At 40.6% G+C, this 24,035-nt stretch overlaps 1 protein-coding gene across 2 annotated transcripts in view; it reads right to left on the bottom strand.

Annotated features, from left to right (window-relative positions):
• Positions 1-55: 55 nt before the first annotated feature.
• Positions 56-24,035, bottom strand: part of mettl24 (methyltransferase like 24) — a 35,123-nt gene continuing 11,143 nt past the window's right edge. The window contains exons 2-5 of one of the 2 annotated variants that reach the window (XM_069696530.1): positions 15,946-16,044; positions 12,767-12,900; positions 6,931-7,156; positions 56-1,891 (exon numbers count right to left, since the gene is read on the bottom strand). In XM_069696530.1, coding sequence (XP_069552631.1) covers positions 1,547-1,891; positions 6,931-7,156; positions 12,767-12,900; positions 15,946-16,044 — 804 coding nt within the window. In that variant the 3' untranslated portion in view covers positions 56-1,546. The remainder of the gene's footprint in view (positions 1,892-6,930; positions 7,157-12,766; positions 12,901-15,945; positions 16,045-24,035) is intronic. The other variant, XM_069696531.1, reaches the window with a different exon arrangement.

Genomic DNA, 24,035 nt, shown 5'->3' with positions numbered 1-24,035 from the left:
AATAAACCATCTGTGTATTTTCCCTTTTAAGAAAATGAAACGGTATTTCCTTGGAAAAAAGTTTATTTCTTCATTTTATAATTCAACACAAAATCATGAAGTGAAATCTCAGACAATTCATTGTCTACTCTCTTTATTGTATAAAAAAAGATTTACCAAATTACTTTACCTTAACAATTTGTGGGATTCATTTTTAGGTTGTCATGCCACTGCTATACTTTCAGATTAAGGGTGCTTTCATATCTACCATGTTTGATCCGGACCAAAGGACCTTTCGGTTTGGCCCGAACCAAAAATGCAAATGTGAAAGCTGCTCTGGACCACAGTCCAAACCAAAGGACCAAAATTTGGTCGAACCAATAGCGGTATTCTTGATCCAGATCAAAATGAACAACGTTTCAGTTCGTTTGCAGTGTGAAAACTGTTTTTGGATGCACTCTTGTCTACAAACCACTCACCAATCACGTACAGAGGCAGAGCCCACAGTGGTGACGCTGACAGGACATCATGCAAAGTTCTCTCGTGTGCTCGCAAAATTGCGACGTGAAAAAGTATTAAAAAAAAAAAGAACTCTGGATCAAACGTGTAGAATAAAAAGGGAACATTAATAGTGGTTGAACCTCGGTCCGCACTCCCTGTGAAAACAACCTCAAGTTTGTTGAGGACGTTCTGGTGCAGCACTGATAAAGAGTAACGCCTGACAACAAAGGAAGGAAAAACTGAAGGAGAAAACTACTGACAGTTATATAACATTCTTCTTTGTGTAAAACTGAATTGTTTTCTTTTATAACCCAGGAAGCTAGGTTATAATAGAAGAAAAAAGTAATACATTTTCTTTGTCATTTTCTCTGACACTCGCCTACACATCCCCATTCAAATGGCCAAAAAAAAAAACACGCTGTGTACAATTGTAGGAGCATTACAGCGACATTCTTTATGTTTCTGTCATGGTTTGTGTTCTCGGTCTTCTGGGCTCAGCGGCATAGAAGTGTCTTCATCTGCCGCTAGAGCGGATTCAATCTCTTTACCTTCATTACTCACATTCCTCCGCTCGTTCTTCTGTCTTGCCGTGTATAGACGGCCTCCTTCAAGTATTCATGTACTGTTAGTGAGACATCTTCCGCCTTTTACTTTTCAACATTGTGAATCCCTTTTCCTTCAGTTCATATGCTGTTGTGTGAGCCGTTTTGTCTCCGGGCCTGTGCTGTCTGATATCAGGTGGGATCGTCTTGGCTGAGGTCCAGACTCGGATACGGGACTCGGTGATGTTGACTGTGACTCGGAGGCTGACCTGCAGCCAACAACACAGCCGTTATGAGGTAGAACACGGAGCCTCTAGAGGCGATTACTCTGCTCCTCTACAAGGCTGAGGTCATTACAGGCCAGGGGCAGGAGGATAAGAAGGAGCAAGAATTTTAGCTTTGTAAATCGGTCGGGCCAAACGAGTGGTCTGTTGGATGACAGACGTGCTCGAGAAGGAATTCGTGCTCTTAGCTCCACAAACATTCACATTTCCAAATAGAAGATGTTATAGTCAAGATAACGGTTAGTTTTGATTTCTATCTGGCATCACCAAAGGCGTCCACTGTGTGTTGACCCAGCTCAAGGTGTAAGCACTGCTGGCATTGAGGACATTCTTATGTAGAAAGAGGTGAGGTTTGGCCGGGTCGCTGTGGACATGGAAGAGGTGGAAGTTAGCGTGTTCGAGCTCCTTCAGCAGGCTGAACCAGTACCGCACCACAGACGGGTCGTCGCCGCCCACCTCGAAGCCCGCCCAGTGCAGGTGAACCTCCAACAGCAGCTGGCCCACTGAGTCCAGCACTCCTTCAAGAATCAAATTCTCCAAAATCTTCCACTCGGCGCTCTCCATATCTGCTTTTAGAACATCCACCTGGAGCAGGAGAGAAAAACACTGTGAAGTTGTTTGTTTCTTTAAGGCAACAGATGAGTTCTCTTTTAGCACCAGAATAACACTAAACTGTGTGGAGTTATTGAATGTAAAAGCTATTAAAAGATGAAAAGGAGTAAGTGAAGCTTGGCCTTTGTTCTTGCTTCAGCAATGTTGGTGATGGATTGAGCGAAAGAGCCGCCTGACAAGGTTTTCTGCGATAGCGCTCAGAGGAAATGCTTCATTGGATGAATGTTAATAGCACCCTTAGGTCATATTCATGGGATGAGACTCATGCATGCTCAAAGTTTAATGCATTTCCTCAGGATTTTGGGATTCCTTTTAGCTTTACCAGATTGTAAAGATGTCTGTCGTCTGACCTTTGAGTTCAAAGTCTCACAGTGCGTTTGTGTCTTTTGGGATCATAAAGCTCTCAGCGTTGTCTGAGATAGAACATCACGGAGCCACTGAGTTAATTGTCATAACCCTTAAGAAGGATTTTTATTTAGAATAAAAAAAAAAATTAATTTTTACATTATAGATGGCAGGTTCTCTGAACCTTTTTGAAAAGTGAGAAATACTCATGTCTCTGCAATTAAACTGAGAACATTTGGCAGCATGACAGAATAAATATTAAAATGGCCATGAAATCCTCTCCAATTCATGCCTTTGATGACACTACAGAATTCCCAGGCCTCATTAGTGGAACTGAACAGGTCTCAAGCAAACAGCTTTTTATGTAGAAGTCCAAATGTTGTCCTGCATTCCTCCCCATGATCTCCCCAAACTCCCACGAGCAGAAAATATGCGCTTCAATTGGACACACGCCTTGTCATGGAAAATTATGTGGCACCATTGCGAGGGGATGTATTCACTCGTTCTCTAAGGACAGAGTGCCTGACTGCATTTGTGTGTCCATCATACTCTTACTGACTATATTTCTTTGGAGTAAGCTGCTCGTGTGGTTTCATTCTGTCTGACTTGATGTAAAGTTCTTTGTTTGCAGTGGACTTCACATAAATTGCCTTTCTGCCTCAATGGGTCCTGATCCAATGATGCCAGCATCAACTCTCTCCGCAGGAAAAATTGCAAGCCTCCTGTCTGGTGTAAGCAAAGTCCATATGGGGTTTGGAAAGATGATTTTTTTTTTTTTTTTTTTTTTTTTTGCTACACTGCTGTGCAGAGTTAGCCGCGCTAAATGGGCCTTAGCTACGATGGGAGGAACTGAGACATGACCGTTTCCTGGTGGTCCAAGAGCAGAGTAAGATGTTTCATGTAAGAAAAATACATGAAATGCATTCATCTGACACGTGCTCCATTTTAAAGGAAGAGTTCAACATTTTGAGCGAGCAGCTTGGTAGCTGAGCTAAACATAAAAGTGAGATTCTATTTATGTTCCCGAGGACGCATGTCAACACTTAACCCTGATAAAGCCACAACATTGTTTTACAGATATAAAAAGGGGGTTAATGTGGCAACTGCTGAACTTAAAACTTGCTAGTTGTTTCAGTCTTTATGCCATGCTAAATTAATCGACGGCAACATCCTGCTTTTAACTAGTTTTCCCATTTTAGCATTAACTTAATTGTCCGTGAATGGTCCAGAAGATTTACTGTAAATCTACATCATTTTTTGTTTTACAGGTAAAAAAAAAAAAAAAATGCCTGTAAACTTAATGGAAAAGGTACTGGTTATTTTCTGCCAGGACATTATTCATTTTTCTATTGACGTTTTTCTTACAGTGCTGGTTTTCTTAAGCATCAGCCCCCCCATGGACATCATCACCTTGTTTTTGGTTTAAGCTCATTTTGAATCTCGAACTGTACTGGCAAATTAAAAACTTTAGCTCAAAAAGACGACTGTAATTATCTTGTAAAAATTCTCTGAGATGAAACCAAACTGGACTTTTCATATCATTAAAACTTTATAGACTTGATAGATTATTTTATGTAGATTAACTTTGCACACACAGAAATTGTTGCCCTCCACTGCTAAGAAGTTAATGTAAGATTTCTGCATTTTTTTTTTTTTTCCCCCCGATGGGTAAACAGCTCCTTTCCTCCCAGTGAGACAAACAGTGTGTGATTATATCTTTAAAGCAGTCTTGGGATTAGGGAGCACATTGGGATAAATTTGAATTCACAGAAGCTTTTGATGAAAAGTTGTTTGAGTCTTTGTAAGCAAACAAGTTTGCTAATTTGAGAACAAAACTTTAAATGGAAGTTTACACTTTAGCTTGTTAATTGGCCTGGAATGTGTTTACTTCATGGTGGGCAAATCTTATATTCACAAGACTTTTATTTACTTTTGTCCCGCATAATTGGTTTTCTCAGAATGAGTCAAAAAAATTGTTTTTTTAAAAAAAATTGTAAATCAAAAAGTCTAGTTTCATTCTTTCTTTATGTTTTGTGTTCTTTAATTCATGGACCGGATACTCTTTAGGGAGCAGATCCCAATTTGACATATTTAATTACATACAGTATCTATGCCGTTTGGTGATTCCCTGCCTGGAAGCACTTGAACAACTGCTTTGACATCGGACATTTAAAGTTAAACAAAGAGTATCATCCTTTTTTTTTTTTTTTTTTTTTTCAACAGTTGAGGATAATGGCAGACAGGTAAGTAGTAGGCTACCGATACAACCGACTCAGCCATTAACATTAAATGAATGCTTACGTCAAAAAAGCAAACTAACGATTTTCTAATAGAAAAATCGATTTTGACAAATGAAAAGCATGTTAGGTTAGGTTAGGTGTTAGATGTCAGAAGTCGCTGATGCTTCTTATTTATTAGGCAGTGCTAAATTCTATTCATGGTGTAGTACCAATGGGCAGCGCTAATACTGCTCTGTTATCCAGTCAATGTTACACAATGCGGCTCTTTTTACTAAATAAGATGTGACTTCCTGCTACTGACATTTGTCCCTGTGGTGACTGTGCTGCTGCCTCAGCTGGTCACCAGAGCTCCGTGAATGAGTCATCTTTTTTGCTTTTAACCAACACAGATAAGAAATGCTGCGTAAATGTATATTTTGACCTTTTCAAGTGACTGTTTCCTGATTGCTGATTTTCTTGTCTCAGAGGTTGAGGCGAGAGCCTTTGAGAAGAAACATTTCTGCTGCTGTTGCTGCTGCTTGCTCCTCCGGCACACTATGTACCCGCATTAAAACCTCATTACAAGGACGTGTGTGTGGCTCTGCATTTAAAACAGGTACGTACCGTCATCTGTAAAACAGCATGGTGTAGAAACCCACCCACATATGCTGTACACATGCCAGCGTTTATTTGTTCATGTCATGCTGACAACATCTTCATATCTTTCCAAATACCTTGAATGGGCCAGTCTACCTTGTTTTTAACTGTAGAAAAGGATTTAACAACTAAAACCGCTGAGCTATAATCAGCTGAGGTAAAGCTCATTTGAATAGCTGGCCATTCTGCTCTCGAGTCTAATTTAAAATGTAATCTTTAAACTGCCAGCCTATAAGTAATAGGACAAAAGTCATAAGCCCAGCTAGCAGCTATTTTAGTAGCTGCACTGCTCAATTCCTCCTTATAATAGGAATGTACTTGATGGATCAAACAACACAGTATGAAGACAGTTTTGATTTCCTCTGTAAATGTCATATGTGTCAAGCAGACACTTTGTCCGAGGGAGGCAACAGAGGAAACCTGTGGAACATCAAGATTCATAAAAAAAAAAATAAAAAAAAAATATATTCAATTAGTTAAGTTGAGTTATTAGAAAGAAGACACAAAATAAAAAGCATCAGGATTTATACTCTAGGACCAAATATTGTCCACAATAAATAGAAGCCACTATGTGTTGAATTTCAACATTTCTGACTTGTAGTGGGAGAATCAAAAAACAAACTATGGTAAAGAGGATTGCAGTGGAGTACCCCAGGTAACCCCAATTTTTCTACAAACTATCAGAACAATTTGTTTCTTAATACATTTTAGATTATTTTTTTTTAAATTATGCCTCCTTTTAGCAGCGAGCTGTGTGTTTGTGTTTCAGGTCTGCCACGCCCCTTCCTGATTGCTGAAACACCCACATCTGAGAGTCCTCAGTTCATCAGTGGAGCTGCATATCAACCCCAGATCCTGTGCTGCTCTTTCCCTCTTCTGATTTTCTCCTGGCACACTGCTGCTGCCGCTGAGAGTCGGTACCGCCGTACCTGGGGCATCGACAACAGAGCTGTTGCTTTTGGTGAAGCTGTTGTAAAGGTTCTCTGCCAGTTATTTAGGTACTTCCTGTTTTCTCCTGTTTTGTGGCTAGGTAGGGAGCTCAGGATTGTTTTTCTTTTTATTTCCATAGGCCAGCTGAACTTTTCTTTTCTAGTTGGAATGGGGATTTTGTTTATTGTCTTGGCCTTGGAGACCCTGACGTCATCGCTTCCCAGGTAGTTGGGTTTTGTTTTTGTTTACTTTGTGAATAAATGTCATTGATTGCAGCTGCCTTATCTCGTTCATTTCTGTCAAACCTCTTGCCAGTTGTTTTATCACCAGTTATGTTACTTCCTGTGGACTCCTAGGCACACTAAGTAGGCTGTAACACATATGCTTAAAGGTTGTGATTTGATTACCTATTTAAGAGGAGCTTGGCTTCTTTGACCTTGAATTATCATTCAGCCTGTTCTTAAACATTCATGTTCACCGGATCCATAACTGTGTTTATTAGCATGCATACTATCAGAGGGCTTGGTGTGTGTGTGTGTATATATGATTGAGCTTGTATGCAGATCCCTATCTGATGAGGTGGAACACAAACCCTGGGGAGCTTTGAGGAAAACAAAATTAGATATGGCAACATATTCACCTGGAGCTTCAGATAGACAGCCAAAAAATGAATCATGACGAGCTGCATTATGTTGAAGTGCACAGGATTGGGCCTGTGTTTGCACGTAGCATAATGCTGACACGGTAAGAAAAATTAACTTTCATCAGGTCCAAGGTTGTTTTACAAATGTGGCAGAGTCTAGGATTTATTTGTTGACCATGTCTATACAGATGTACCATTTCTCACTCTCTGCCTCTTACCTCTCGGTGTCCGAAGTCATTAAGGATGGTGGCTAGTTTCTTGGTGTTGGCGTACTGACGTTGGGCCACAATGGCTGGGTTGGGATCCCTCCAGTCCACAGAGAGCCGGTGGAGCCACATTTCAGCTTGTTGCAGGTGAGGCTGCTTGAGGCTGGGATCAAAGCAGTGGACTTCACAACCCGAGCTGGCAAGGGAACGCTCCAGGGACCGGTCATCCACTCCCAACCTGCAGCCAAAACAACGCAACGCAGTCAGGGTGAGCATGTCGGCACCAGTTCGTTTTACAGGAATTGATTAATCTTCACAAAAAAAAATCAAAATGATGGTAATTCTTTCCAAGACGAGCATGAATGGTGACATTTCACTAAAAAACACAAACGTCAACTTCATGGTTGTGCTCGAGGAAAAGACAAAAGATCCTGAAAGTATTTCAAATTGATTCAACAGAGATCATGAAGGTCTGTGACAATCCAGCAAAGTCATGAGCATTAATACTCGAAGCACTTATGAATAGTGGCACAATATTTTGTAACAATCCATAAACTATTTATTGATATATTTCTGTCTGGATCAATGTGCTGGGCAGACTGAGATCAATAGTTCCATTTATACAGATGCAACTCCAATTTAAAAAAGGGCTTTACAGGAAGTCCAAGTCTGGTACTGGAACAGAAACTCGGGTATCCTATTAACATTATATATATATATCCTATATCCTATATAACATTCTTGAAAACTTTTCTAACAATCCCCTGCCTTAAACAGAGAGGGATGCATGAGTGTAGCTTTATGACTTTAATACATCTTCACCACATTCATCGAGACATTACTGCAGCTACAAATGAGATCCGCCGCATTTTACTGGATGAGTGCTGGTTCGGATTTCATGGGGAATTGCGTGTCGACTCAAAATAAAACCATCCCCTTTCATGTCATGCTATCCTTTCGCAGCACCAGTCACCCTGACTGCTTACGAGCAAAAAAAACTGGATGAAAGCTCCCCTGTTTAATTCCAGCGCAAAAACTGAGCTAAAACTTTTAAAGCAACATAAAATGCTGTTGAAGATGTTCAAGAGAAACCTTTTGATCAAAGATCCAAAGATCTGCTTTTCGACGTGAAAGAACATCTGCACCAGTTGTTAGAAATGTCGCAAATGCAACAGAGGGATACAAATTGGTACAAGTAAGCCACGTATCAAACACGGCATATGCCCTGTGATCTCGACTTGACCTGCTCACTTAACAGCCCAAAAAAAAAAATCTGTTTTAAAATGAAGGGAATAGAAGGTTTCGTCCAGGAGATATTTGATTCTTCTGATTCTCTCTCGTGTCTTTTTAGTTTCATGTTTCTGTCTTTTGTTCTCCGCCTCCACATGTCTTTTTCTACAAGGAGCCTTCTTCTGCATCTTGAAATATGCGTACATCTAAGTAGACAGACACATTCCCCTGCATTTCTGTCTCTTTCATGATTTCCCTCTCTTCTCCCTCACTTTCCCACTAACCTCTCTCCCTGCTGCTCTCTGTTTATTCCACTCCTCCCTTCTCTAATCCCACAATTTCCCTCCTTTTCTTCCTTTCTCAGCTGCCATCCCTGCATTCCCCCGTGTCTTGTTTGTGCTGCGGCTGTATTCTGTAATTGTGGCAAAGGGAGTAAATTTCACACTATGCGCCTTTTTACAGATGAGCGACCGGGCCCCAGAATGCATCCCACCAGGGGGAAGATGAGAGCTATATATACAAGGGATTAAGATGCAACTATACGTCTGTTTTTACAGAGTTAAATATTTCATTGAGAGTTTCCCGTTCTCTGGTGGGGATGTTTTGGCCGTGAATCACTGCAGTGACAGTTTGCATGACGGGGATCAGGGATTACTCATGGAGCGGCGGGGGCAAAGGGGGAAGAGTCACAGTGCAGCAGAAGCCCTTCTGAATAACAATGCTAATAAAGGAGGATCCCTACCAGCTGTAATATCTTCTCTCATGAGACTGCAGAGTGGAGGAGCGGTAACTCTGGACGAATGAGTATGTAGATGTGTATATTGTCGGGGAAAATCTACCTCAAACTTGTGGGTTATATGGAGATATATATATATATATGAGATCCCTGTTGAGTACAGTGTCATGGCAACAAGGTGTGTGTGTGTGTGTGTGTGTGTGTGTGTGTGTGTGTGTGTGTGTGTGTGTGTGTGTGTGTGTGTGTGTGTGTGTGTGTGTGTGTATAGATGCTCAATCACAAACACCTAGAGGATTGCAAACTTGACCAACTGAGCTCTGAATCAGCTTCTCCTCACACCGAACTATTATGTCAACAGCATGTCTGGATGTTGTGAACTCTGAAGCCAGACTTGTTAACAAACACCGTGTGGGCTGAGAAACTTCCTGCTGTCCGTCTGTCAGGTTTTACCTTCCTGCCCATATACGTTTGCCTCTACATCTTTCTCTGATGCACTCAAAATATCTCTGCATGCCTGTCTGTCTCTACATTAGCACAAGCATGATCTACGAGTGATGAAGTGCAGGTATTCTGAATTCCCCTGCTGTGCTTTAGCCTATATAAGTGCTCTAAATTTGTTGCTGTGTCGCCTTCAGTATGCGAGGAAAGTTGTCGAGAGTAGACCAATTTTAAGGAACAAAAATGTTTTCGGCACTTTGAATTCAAGAGAAGGCTGAATGGTAGGTCAGCTAGAGGTGGTGCAGGTAAAAAACATTGGCTTACTGACTTTAGTAGCATGTTCTTTGGGGTGAAAAAGAGTTGTTAGTGGAGGGAATCTGTTTTCTTTTACTTCAGTATTATCTGAAAGCTCAACAGATATTTTTTTTTTTTATGGCAGACAGTTTACCTGTCAAATGTATGTAATTAATAACATGAATTATAGCTCACTGACATTTTAGTAATCTAGTACACATTAGACGACACATCACAGGAAGAAAACCCCAAGTGTAAATGATGAAATGATTGACATGTCCTGGTATTGTGCATGCTGGCTCAGTGTCACACTGTTGTGGATCACTGGCACAACTGAGTAAAGTGGTGTCATTGTTAATGTTATAAAAAACACTTTTTTCTGCATCATGTTAAATGACATGTCAGAATGCTTTTTTAAAAAAAATTTTTTAATTACTCTCATTGGATTTAACCAGACTACACGGTATCATTTTAACCTGTTTGAATACCTTCATTACAGCCTGTAGGGCACAGGAGGGCCAGCAGATCTCTTCATGCAAGGACATTAATCTGGCAACTGTTTTTCCCCCCTGCTGTGTCCAGTCTGTGTGTTGACGGGTGTAAAAGAGGGCAGGAGGTCTCCTCCGGTGTGTTGATGCTAACTGGTTGTTTTTTAAATTACTTGTTTAAAAAAAGTTCAAAATCCAATTAGAAAAAATAATTATATTATTTAAAACCAAGCAGGTTTGGATTTTGGCTGTCGCCATCTTGTTAGTTTGGAACGGTTTGGAGCCAGAAGAGACCATATTTGGGCGAGTTGGATGGGAGGGAGTGGGGGATTTGGCTCAATCTAATTGAAAATCTGAGAACATGTTACGCCCAGCAACAGCTGTAAACTGACTGCAGCACAAGCCCCCAAAACGTGTCTTTTTAAGGCTTATTTTTGGGATTATTTTCAGATGGACCACCAGAAAACTAATAAGAAAGAGCGACTGTAGCTAGCAACACCAAAATAACTTGTGGAAAAAAGTTTATTGACTTTGTATTTCATGAGACAAGTTGAATGGAAGTCCATGGAGCCGGAGTCTTTTTGGAGCCAACCCCGAGCGGCACACAGTGGTATTGCAGCTGCAAATCAGTGAACGTGGAAGTTCACCGCCTGCTTTGATTGGCCAGAAATTGGGCTGCTTTTATAGCAGTGGATGATTCATCCACACAATGGATGATTCAGCCACACGGGCAACCTTTGATTACAGTGACATCATGACAAGAAAAAAATGATATACGATCAAGACAAGACTCTTGACATGCTGAGATTGAAAGCAGCATACTGGGAAGATGAGAGGGGGAAGTTCGAGTAGAGGGGAGGTGAAAAGGTTGGATGATTGGTCTTTCATGTGGAAAAACATCCTGCAGCCCCCCACTCACTCCACGCTCTCCCAATGCACCATCATGTGACAGACCAATTAGATTACAGCTGCTCATCCTGCTCAGGCAAAGCCGACCACGGCTCGTTAAACAGCATGCAAATTGTTGTATCAACTGCGCACGCGCACAAAACTATGCACACAAGTGTACATACTCGGTAATATATTGCACTCACAGCATTTGACATTTGCAGCAGTCGACAGCAGTTGTGCGTCTCATGTGCAGCACAGCTGAATTCTCCTGAGAGGAAGCTACTCTGCATACCTGGCATAAATGCAAGAGTATGACCAAGAAGTGTCATGAATCTAGGTTAGATAGGGGACACGGAACTTCAGGGAGCAGTTTGACTTGATTAACTGTTGCTTCAGGCTCTTTGGGCATTTAATTTGTAACTCAAGATGTTTCTGTATTCTTCTGTAAGAATTTCATTTTTTAAGTCGACTCGCTCTTATTGCATTAGCCGGAGTTGAGGAGCGACTTAATGTAAATTGAATTAATTCCAGAGTTCTTAAGGGATGAGTTAGATAGAAGGAAAAGTGGTAATGCCGCTTTCGGCGGCTTGAAAAAAATTGGAATTGTGAGTCACGTTTTCCCCGAGATGATATTCAAGTCAAATGTTAAAATGTTTGCATAAATCACTGAGCTGCATAATAACATTCCTTTTATTTTTTTTGTGCATGTCTGTGAAGCTTGTCTGCTCGAGTGCCTTCCCATCAGTCAGCCACAGGATATCATAAATGCTTCTCTCCATTTGACCTCCGATCCTTTCTTCACAGAGTATCACGGAGCCAGAAGCAGAAGTACAACGACTCGCACTACTCCCCACGTGTATGTGTATATGTGTATATGTATGTGAATGCGTCCCACCTCTCTCCCTCATCCCTATCTGTGCCCTGCTTGCTTTGATGCCAGCACACCTGTGCTGTCTCTCAACAGTCAAATTAATAAGCTCTCGCTCTCCCTGCGGGAAAATCCCCCGAGACCTCTGCTACACCTCTGCACAGTGGAGACCCAGCAGGGCAGAACCAGGCCGAGCTGATCCACGACACAAAGCCAACTGGGAGTGATTGACTCTCCAATCTTAAGAAGGTCAAATACCTTGGTGGTCTGGCTGACTGGATTCAAGATTACTTGCCACTCAGCGAGAGGAAGTAGCGGTGGAGTGGATGTGACGGTCCACATCGGGTACAGGTAAGGCTGAAAGAGGATTATCTTTCCCCTTATTATAGTGTTACTTGACGAATTAAAGGGAATCGTCCCCAGCAGGAAGGAAAGCAACCTAACTGCTTCCCGACTCTAAAAATATCTACCTTCAGAGTTGAAACACGAAGACACACAGGCCCTCTATAAAAAAAATAGGCTCAGTGAACCATTAGACACTGAAATAGGACGACATAAAAAGAAAAGGCTAACAGGTAACATACAGACAGAGATACTTTTCCTTGTTTATTGCGTTAAAAAAAAAAGCTTTTATTCTTTGATAGAATATAAAGAGGCGTCTGCCAATATGACTAAAAAATAATTACATTTTCCTGGGTAATATGAAAACTATTTTGATTAGATGTCTCGCAGCTTATCACAGAAGCAGACGTTCTGAATGGCTGTTGCATCTACATCTACAGTTTTTATAGAAGTGATTACAATTAGGAATCGATTCCTGTTGGACATTAAAGTATTTCCTTTCGGCCCCACAGAAACGTAGCAAAACAAACCTTACATGCGAGTGTGTATTAGTATACCCACCCAAAAGAGTACATCCGGCAGTGTTTGCTCTTTATCCTGTGGATCAGGCTGTACTTGGGATCCAGGCAAACAGCCCAATCACTTGTGGACCCTTCTTGGGCAGCTTCCTCACCAGGTAATGATGCACATGACACCTGGACACATAAAAAATGCACATGTTAGAAAAAACATTTCCAGTAACACGGAGCAGAACTTCTTGGTAAAGTTATTTTATGTTCCCTGGCTGATGAGAGTCCAGCATTGTAAAGATAATGGCCAAACAAAAGTAGGATCTACACTTGGACATGAATAGTAGAATTTGACTTGCTCTCAATGGTGCTAACAGAATGCACCTGAAAGGGAGAGAGTCTACATTTGGCTTTAAACCACATAAATGGTGATGCAAAACTTATAGTTTTGTAAAGCAAATGTAAGTATCTGTTCAGACTAAGAAAGTATTCTGTATACAGTTAGTGTTCAAGGCCAGAGAAAACTTATCTTGGAAGTGCATAAACAAGTGTAGAATATTATTACAGACAAATTGTTCATGATATGCCCATATCAAATACTTCTAACTGAACAAAGATGCTGAGTTATTTCACCATTTGTCTGCGAGCGTCTTCAGCTCGCCTTTTTCATTAAAAAAAAAAGTCATTAATTGAAAAAATTCCTAACAAAAAGAATGTCGGTGTCCCCTTGATCATGACATATTTACAAACAAAATCCTTTTTAGATACTGCAAATAGCCAGAGTATTGTGATGAAGCTCAATATTTGATCATTGTCAGCCTTGAAACCGTTTGTTCAATTCAGCTCCTTTTCTCACCGTCAACCAGCAGTTCAACAACCGGCTTGTTTATGCGAGTTATTCAATATTTACAAAGCACGTGCCCGCATGTGTACATATGCATGTATACACATATCAGCACGGTGCTTTTGTGCTGTACATCTGCAGTTTTCCAAGTGATTAAGCTTCAGCGCGGGAGCTGCTGCTCAAATGTTTGCATGTCTGGTTTCTTGAAGTCCTGTCTGCTGCAGAGAGTCCGTTCTCAGAGAAAAGAACAGTAGGAGCTCAGACACGATGACGTGAAGCAGAAATCTGTAGCTTTACTGTGCACCGTTCAGGTGCAAATGTAACAGCTTGTGTGTGTGTTCTTGTAATGTCAACTGTGTTTCATATACGTCTTAAACTTGCAGCTCGGTGTGCGCTAAATGTTTTCTGGCCATGCCAAAATGTGAGAAAACTAAGAATGGAGTGGTAAGTGTTTTCCAACAGTACTTTCATGCTATATGAATAGAAATCACGAGCGCTGTATCCCCACCTCTTAAAATCACATCTATTGTGCACCTAAAATTGACATTTGAAACTGTTCATTACGCATGTTTACATTACCAGAGGTCCCTTTTTGAGTGAGTCTGATTTTTACAGCTTTGAAAGACCCTTTTAGGTTTAGTTTTCCTGCTGTCACCTTTGAATAAACCTCTTCCTCTAATCAAATCATGCAGTGACGGGTCAGGCAGGAAGGAACCAGCGAGTCAGGTGCCATGCCACCATTTGACAGGAAATAAAAGTCACCCCATGTGTCTTTGTAGCAAAGAGCACAAGAATTGTGTTGTTTGTGTTAAGAGGTGCATTAATCTATTTGAATAAATCTATTGACTTTGGACACGGCTCCATTATATCCGTCGTCATTTATGTTCCAGCTGAAAGCATTCATCAGCATACAATGCGCAGTGCGTTGTGAACTACCAAATCACTTTTGATCATTTTTGCTTCTTCACATCGACGTTGAACTGCTGACTGCAGAACGATGTTACACAGAGCTGTAAAAGTTGACCTGAAAGAGTGTTTTCATTGAACATCCGTTACAGTGAATGAACTACTTATTGCTGATAAGCTAACGAGAAATTATTCGACAGTGCATGTCATGCTGTTAGGAAATGCTCGTGTGTGTGTGCTGGTGCATGCATACATGCATGGAAGCTTCTGACTGGTATTGATTGGACAGTTGTGTCGCAGGCCATCTCTCTGAGTAACAGTTCCACCAGGCACTGTGTCAGTCAGCATTACAGCTGAGGATGCTGCCATCCCCTCGCCAGCTTCCTCCACCCTCGCCTGTCACTGTCAATGATGGACAGTTCCCTTCCACAGCTTCCCCGCAAACACACACTTCATACGCACATTCACACAATCTCTGTCTTTCTGTTCTTGTCCTTGTCCCTTTCCTTCCTCACACAAAATTACCCACAAGTGCCTGAACACGCACACACCCCAGCACTAATTCATTATGAGCTGAATTTCTGCTTTGTGAAAGATATAGAATGAACGCTTAGTCATTTGGAGTGGGGTACTCCATGTTCTGGGTATATTGTGTGAGGGAGAAAGATAAGATGCTGTTTTATCCCTGAGCCAATTTCATTACAATAAAAACCCCAGCACATGTAATCCAAAAAAATGTCAGACCATGCTTTAGACCTTCACCATAGACACATGATTCCAGGCTGTTTCAGTCCCTTGATTTTTTTTTTTTTTCTCTCCAAACTATTATGCACAACATCTTAATCGATTTGTAGTAATTAATACTGATATAGATGCAGAAACAAAACGCAACATCTCATTGATTAAGTCTGAATAGAGGGGCCATGAGCTCCATCTGTATGGTAATCAATAGAATAATGAATTGTGTGTGCTGTCAAGCAAGACAAATGCTCTGGCTGAGCTGAATGTCAGAGATGCCAGTGTAGCTCAGTCATTGGATGATATATATATATATATAACAAAGAGCTGTCAATATGAAGTGCGTCTGTGCCTATTATAGTAACAGTACTATAATGATCAGTTTTCTAACTAAAGTCTTAATGCTACATTTATGTATTTAGTTACAATGTTTGGTTAACCTTTGGTTCAAATAGTCAAAATCAGATATAAGATGATTTGATCCACAATGAAACATAGTCAACAGGAAAGCACAATTAATATGAAATGATCTAGAATTACCACCGAGCATATAATATACATATTCATCAAATTGGTAAAGTACAGTAAATGCTGGTTATATTCTACCACTGTTACATATGATACACATTATTGTATATACAGTTGTAGTTGAAAATACATGAATTGAAATGAATAGATCTGGTTTTAAACAACAGGAAATTATTTTAGGCGCCACTCCAGTGAGAATTTAAACGATGGCTCACTTGTGGGGTTGTGATGTAGCTGAGGAACCTTTTAGCTTCCTCCTCCAGAGACTGACTCTCACTGGCCCAGGGCTCCAGGGCTATATGCCACCTTGGTGTCTGTAGTGGGACACACACACACACACACACACACATATGCATGATCAGTAACAATGAAAAGAACATAAGAAAGTATAATTATCTAACATCGAAGTAGGCCACTCGCAAGAAATCCAGTGCAAGGTCAACAATAAAGGAGCTTTATTCTTTCAGGTATTATAACCCACTTGTGTAAAGGAACTGATCAAACTAGGTCACAATGTGCTCTGCGGAGAATTGTTTCCACTCGTGCGTTAGTGACAAATAAACTCGTAAAGTTCATCTCGTGTTATTTTAGTAAAATGGGGCCTGCTATTTAATCATATGCATCACGTGCTGGAAGGTACAGAAAAATTTACTTTGGAAAGTTCATCTGTGTTTTACAGTGGAAAAATAAGACCTCGGCTGGCTGTAACAGCTCAGTTCTGCTGTGATCACATTCCTGAAACCTGGCAGACCTCTGGTGTATAGTCTGCTTCATTTCTACAGGAATGTGTCTGTTTATGATTAGAGGAGAGGCCGTAAGATGGAGAGCCAGCAGTAGAAGACCTGTGATGATGTATTTGTTGTTTGCACAATCATTTCTTGGGTCAATCACCATGGCCAAGTACTCATTAGTGGCCCTGCTATGAATTCTATTCAGTGATTTCATGAAAGCACACATCCCTGCCTCATCAGTCATATATGGGTGCTGCAGTTTATTTTCAAATTTTCCACGGTTATGGAAAGTTCAGCTAACAATATCATGTTTGGGTTTGTTTGTTTGCTGTGGGCACATCTGGCAAGCAACCTGTAAAGGGCATTGTCTGTTCAGGAAAATAACCTTGTGTTGGTATTCACTGCCATATTTCCAGCACTCTTTTTCTTTCACTCTACTCACAGTGACTACAGGAACAACCCAGAGGGATTCACAGCTAAGACACTTGAATTTCTATTTATCTTTTTTAAATTAACAAAAGTGATTTGCTAGGGTTACAATCCTTGATAAAGTCTTAGATTGTGCATTGGTCATTCATGCATCTTTGATATTTTCATTTGCTAAAGTGTGTAATACACCCCTCCGTCCACGAGGATGCCATATCTGTGTCGCAAGTTTGTTCTGTCCACACCCCCCCAAACTCCTTCTTACTTGATCTTTATTACTCTTTGTACTCCTTTTCTGACGGTCATATCCTTTAGTGCACTGAGAGGTGTGATACTGGGCTGCACTCAAACACTCCTTTTACACACACATTAGGATTCCTGTTTGCACTTGAACGTACACGTGTGTCTGCACAAGCTGTACGGATGCATAGATCTGCAGCACGAGATTATCTACTAAAGCATTTTCAGTGACGGGGCTGTCTTTTTTTTTTTTTAATCTTCAGTGCACCTGGACAAACACACACTAGACTAGAGCATACATGTATATAGAAACTCACACTTGAGTATAAAAATTACACAATTCATTGAGTTTATATGGACATATCTCACAGCACTCTGCTAATACACTATCTGACAGCACCATGTGTGTAATTTCCTCCTCCAGTGATGCTGATCCTGAATCTGCCAGCACATAGAATCAGCTGTTCCTTTAGTGGCTACAGACCTTGATCCACACGCTACTATTCAGTGTTTGGCATTCAGCCTCCAATCGATTTGCAGCATGTCAAAACATCTGACTGCTTGCCATGCCTCCACTCTTCCCCTCCTCTCTCTATCGCCCCTCTGTTTCTAACAATTTCCTTTCCTATCTCTCTCTTCCTCTCACAGCCTGCTTCTGTTCTGTCTCTCTCTTTAGTGTCTCACTTAGAAATTGTAAAGAATATCTGCATTGAATTAAAAATATCATTACTTGAAAACAACACATTTTAAACTTGAGGCTTGCATTATAACCACCGTGCTTAATAATTGATATATATATATATATATTACAGTTCAAAATATTGTTGGTAGGGGTAGCCTAGACTTTTCCACATCTTAGACATGGTGAGGTATATTCTCCAACAATAAACACAGGCTGAACTCTGTTTTTGCAATACATAGCAAGATAGGCTGCATGTTAACATTTCTACTTTTATATACTATAAAAAAAAAAATGGTTTCATTTTAGTTTGTCCATTCAAAACATAAAAAAATGCAAGAACAGAACAAATTTTAGTCCTTTGAAAAAGAGAACTAAATTGCCAGTTGCTAGTGACTGTGTAGTTAATTTATCTAATTAGGTTATATGAATGTGTAATTCTTGTTTTGTAGATTATTATTATTATTATTAATATATGAAAATATTCATAATATGAATGTGCAGAACAGTTAGGAAAAGATCAGAGTCAGCCAAAGATGCTTGTGGATTAGGAAATATAAAATAGCTGTGATTGCTATAGCAGCAATGACTAATGGTCAGACAGACATAGCAAATACATTGAAAATCAACCTTTGAAAATAGTTCAATATACATATTTGAGGTGTCTCTTGAAAACAGATCGTTTCATTGGCCCAATAATACACATGGGTACCTTTTGGAGAAAACATTACAACTTACTCTGCATAGAAAAGATGCTTTCTACATGCCACAGAGAGCTCAATCAAAATAAATCTCTTGATATTTAAGTATATGGCATCATTATTAATCTGTAACAGGACAGTACAAATTCTGTAAAAACAGTGATTACTGGATCAGTTTTTATCAGGATGTTTTTCCTCTGATTTTTACCTCAGTTTCCCCATAGATTATCTGTTGTGCAATCCCTTTATATAATTGTGATTCGGACACCATAGTGGAAATCTCTCTGGCAAAAGCCCACAATCTCACAAACAATCCCTGATAAAAAGAAGAAACCCGAAATAACAATTCCAATCAACTTCGCTCCAAAAGATGCGGTATTGAGGCCAGGAGAGCTTTACAGAGACTGAAAGACTGCATGCCATTTACACACAGACAAACAACATCTACCTTTCTGCATCCTGGGGACTCTAAAAGCTCCCAGAACTCTTCGTCTCTAAGCTGCCCTATTCATCTCCTTACCAAGTCCTCCCTGCACAACTCGGCTGTCAGGCCCCATACATCACCCCGGTACAGGTTGGTACTGGGCCACTGATCAGAGGGCAGATATCTGGGACAATGGACTCTCAGGGAGGTTGCAGTATGTACTGTAAGCAATGGTTGAGAGTAGAGAGGAAAAGGACAATGGGATTTTCTAATCCACACACAAACACATGACCTCCCTGAACTTTATAGCAGAGAAGAGATGGAAACATTGGAAGATTTCACCAGGAGAAGAAACGTGACAGCTTTCTAGATGTAAGACTTTGCTTTATAGCTGGATTGTCTTGTACAGCTTATCTTTTCAATTTAAGTCTGTTATTCTCACAGCCTGCATTCATGTCGTCTCTATTCATGTGAAGGTATTTAGAAAAAAATTATTGCAATATTTATACACCTAAACATTCAAAAACCCTTTGATCTAAAACAAATTTTGTGGAATATTCGTCTTTGGTAAATTGTCTAGAAAGAGATGGTGTTGTGTCTATGTACACATTATAGTATACGTGCCTATGGGCTATTACTAACTGGTGAATCATTACAGCAGTGATGAGATTAGTATTAAGCCCTGTGTTCAGTCAAGCAATAAGTCATCAACACCTCAGGGACAACAGTGTTAATAACAAACACACAGAACATCAGTCAGGAGTGTCGAGCCTCAGCTGGGTAGACATTAATCCCATGACATTAGATATCCTCAGCACCACCATTGAAGCTATAGTTGTCTTTACATGAACAAGATGGGCAATGGAAATAACTGATTAATTAGGGAAAAAACATTCTACAACACACCAGCTGTTTTATCATTTGCACTTTTTAACCCTGAATACAGAATACAGATAAAGAGGATAGAAATACTGAATTAAGCGAAAGTGTCAATTGAAGTGTACTCGCCGAGTGAAGTTGAAATAAAATGGCTGAAAACAGTTAAAGATCTGGTTTTAGCTTCAGGCACCGATAAGAGTGAAAATGTCTGTTTAAGTGTAAGTGATGAATTGAGCTTGAAGGATCAGTTGAAGTGGAAGTGCTGGAAGAAATTAAGTGTAGGTTCAAGTGTTTAAATGGAAATTTGCTGGAACCTTGATACCGGGAACTAGAAAAGGTTCCACAGAAAATGTATGCGTGTTTGTTGCTGAAAGTTTATACATGAAACATCAAAATTAGCCAAAACACTGAAAGATATTTACATGGCCGCTAAAATATAGTTACTTGAAGAGGTAAATTGAAAGTTAAAATGCATGTGACTAAATGGGTTCAGTTTTCAGTTGTGTAAGCAAGTCGAGTTGACGTGCAGGTTATAAATGGAGCTGGGATGATCAGCTGATAATGAGGCCCTGAAAGGAAAGAGGGAAACATTTGAATTTAGACGTCAACTTTTGTGTTTTATTTTGACTGACTGACTTTGTATGTTAGAGATACAGATATGCAAAAGTTTGAGCACTCCGGTCAAAAGAACTAAAAAGTCTTGCAATAATCCCGTTTTAAAATGGGCCTTTTCCCCCCGATTTTAATGCGTTCATTTATATTTCATCAACTTGAAAAATTACAGAAAAATTCATCATTAATGAGATAGGGGTTAGTTTGTGCACCCTTCTACTTAAAATAAGTAAAACACAGAAGATAATTATCTAATTAGGCTTTAATTGACTCATTGGGACTCGCTAGTTGTGTCAAGAACTATCATTAGTCAGCTAATGACAGAAGTCAGCTGTGTGATAATACCAGAGGCTCATCAGACCTTTAGGAAATACACAACAACCACAAGGCAACTGACTTAGGATCAGAAATGAAGCTAGTTGATGGCTATAAAACAGACAAGAGCTGCAAAAAGATATTAAAGCGTTTACAGCTTTCAATTTCAACAGTCGAAAATGTCATTTAAGAAATGGCAGCTTAGGGGGAATGTGAAAGTTAAGACAAGATCTGAAAGACCAAGAACATTTTCAGAGAAAACTGAACATCTGCTGGACAGAAAGGAAAAGCAAAACCAAAATATGACTGCAAAGAAGTTGCTGGAAGGTTTAGCTGACACGGGAGTGGTGGTGCAACGTTTAACACTTCAGAGCTGGTGCACAAACAGGAACTACACAGATGAGTCTTCACAATTAAACTTTACCTGCAGCCTCGTCACAAAGTTCAACGTCTGAAGACGGCAAAGGAACACCTGCTAGACAGGTTTGGAAAACAATGGCTGCAGACAGATGAAGTTCGAACTGAGCTCTTTCACTGAAAACACCAAAGGAGCAGCATTTGATGAAGAGAAACCAGCTTTTAAGCATGAGAGAGGAAATATTTTGCCTTGGGGTTCTATGGCGGCCAGAGAACCTGCATGGATAGAGGAAAGACAGGATTGCTCAAAATATCAGCAAACTCTGGATGCAAATGTCACACAATCAGCCACAAAAGTGAAACTGATCCCAAGCATTCCTCAAACACCGCCATTTGTAAAGTAACATCATATTTTCTTCTTTACATGTCAGAAATCAATAAAACATGGATTTTGCCTGTGCACGACCTGCATGTTTGGATATAGCTGGGTGTGTTCTTGGATATGTGCCTCTCAGCCTGGGTGTGAGAGAGGTGTGAGCAGCCAAGCCAAGCATGAATAATCCCTCAGGGAGAAGAGGATGGATGGGTGAACAAGAGATGACTGGATAAAACAAGAGAAGACTGTCTGCCAGGACAATGAAGGCGGACGAGAAGAGGGGAGAAGTGGGCGGTAGAAGCGGTGGTAGAGTTAAAAAAAAAAAAAAAACACCACACAGATGGAGAAGGACATGCACCTAAATATGAAAAAGGTAATAGTTCCATTTCTGTATTTAGATTTACAACAAGGAGAAAAAAAAAAAGTCAATACATAACGATCGATGGCAGTGTGGTCAGAGAGTTTGAGGGACACGGCGCAATCAGTGCTTGAGTAAACAAAATTGTCATCAGCACATCGAAGGTCACGGAGGACCAAGCTACAGGTGAGATGTGGCTACCCGTTTGGAAACCATAAGGCGACAAGCAAGAGCGCTGCCAAGTCAGCCCCGTCTGCTGGTAAAGTGCCAGGGTGGCTGAGTGTCAGACCTGCTGCTCATTCTTTTGCAATTGCTCTCACCAGAGTCCAGACACTTCAGAAAAAATACCACCAAGCTGTGCAGCCAAGAGGTCAAAGCTTTTAGTTCATCGGCATGTGGAATGTTTTTTTTAGCACCACGGACTGTCTTGAAGTCAGAAGATGTTCTCCGACAGGCTGTATTTTCCTGACAGCTCGGGTCAAAACTCAACAGTGCCCGATGCCAAATGAAGGTCAAGACATGGAATGGACAAGTGGGCAGACAGAGAAGTTGTGGTTCAATGAAACAGCTGCTAGATGATTCACATTAACCTCGCTCTGTTTTCTAGTGGGTGGTGAACCCAGGTGCAAGATCATATCCGAGATTTGTGCTCCAGAGGCTTGTGCTAATGGGATTCAGGGCAAACTGTTCTCATCCCAGAGCGTCGAGTCACAGTGCAGACACCGTAGGGCACCTTGTGCGTATCTCTGTGACACCAATGGATTGAACGGAATGGTTGTGTTTGACACTTTGGAAATGAAAACGGGCGACTCGGGGAAAGATGGTTTGTTATTACTGTGGTGCTTTGAACCTTGGTGCAATTTGTATTTATGACTAAAATGTATTTTTAGTTGTTAAATTATGTAAGTTATGTCCTTTTATTTTTTCATGAAACCCTAATTGCTATCACTCACAAACTCTTGCTTACTACTAGTTCTGTTGAACAACAAACTATTGCTACTTGTAGAAATGTAAACTGTATTACTTTTTGTGTGCCAGTAATTGCAGTAATTCCTGTGAAAGATGAAAAAGCTACCTGCCATTATTGACCATTTGTTTGAGATGAGCCCCCAAAGAAATTCTTGGCAGACAATACATTTTTTCACCATCCATGCACATTCAAAGGATATAGAGCCTGTTATTTTATAGTTTGATTATTGTTGACGAACCCCAGTTAAAAGACCAGAGCCCACATGGTGTTTTTCTGTCTTCCAGTATTTTCTAGCTTTCCGTGTCAGGCATCCTCAAGCCCATTTGTTCCTCCTAAATCTTAAATGCGTTGTTAGAATCAGTTCTCTGTTTGGATTTGGTCTTTCTGGCTTTTTGTGAAATTTGTTGCCCATAAGAAAAATACAATATGCATCCAGCCTTTTTCCTGTAAGGCTGTTGTAAACAAAGATTTGTACAGCAAACGAGTGTCGGCCAGGTTTGATTCCGACGCCAGATCAGACCTGTTTACTAAATATTATCCCTGCTGTATACGTGGGACTTAGAACAGCAAATGCAATCCATGTTGTGTTATATCAGCTGGTAATAGTCAGAGCCAAACACTGAAAGTTATTATATTCAGAGCAAAATAACCCGTATATTTTAAGGATTGACAGGATACCGTGTGACTGTAAGGTATATGGAGGATAATCGCTGAGAATCAGCCTCACTAAGCTCTATCATTCTGACTAATCTGGGAGATGGAAAGACCGGCAGTCGGACCAGATGCAGCTGTCTCCACTTCCTGCAGCGTCATCTCCTCTGGCCGGCCCGGCTCATCGGCCAATCCCCGCTCACTGGCAGAGTACAGGGAGAGACAGGCAGGGTATAACAGAATTAAAGAGGAGGATTACGCTGATCTTTTTTTTTAATAAAGGCAGTAATCTCAGAAGAGTTCAGCCTCAGTCTCGAAGGCACAGACAGCCTGTGGAGGAGTGGAGAAATACATGAGGAAGGGGGTGGAGATAAAGTGTTTGTTTGTGTGAAGGAGAGAAAACAAGAAATTGGAGGCTGAGGCATGGATGGTGTGGATGGAGGATGAAGAGCTTGTTCTCCTCTCTCTACTGTTTCTCATTTGTCTAACAAACCCACATCTGGGATGCATTTACTGTAAGAGAAGGGCTGTAGGAGTTTCTGTGAGAGGGAGACAGAGAGGGAAAGCTGGAAAACAATTGACATAA

This window comes from Brachyistius frenatus, unplaced genomic scaffold, assembly GCF_029030835.1.
Source record: "Brachyistius frenatus isolate BFR_SWC_R1_liver_20210118 unplaced genomic scaffold, ASM2903083v1 Contig_21, whole genome shotgun sequence".
Lineage (NCBI taxonomy): Eukaryota > Metazoa > Chordata > Actinopteri > Embiotocidae > Brachyistius > Brachyistius frenatus.
This window is presented reverse-complemented; position numbering and strand designations above follow the sequence as displayed.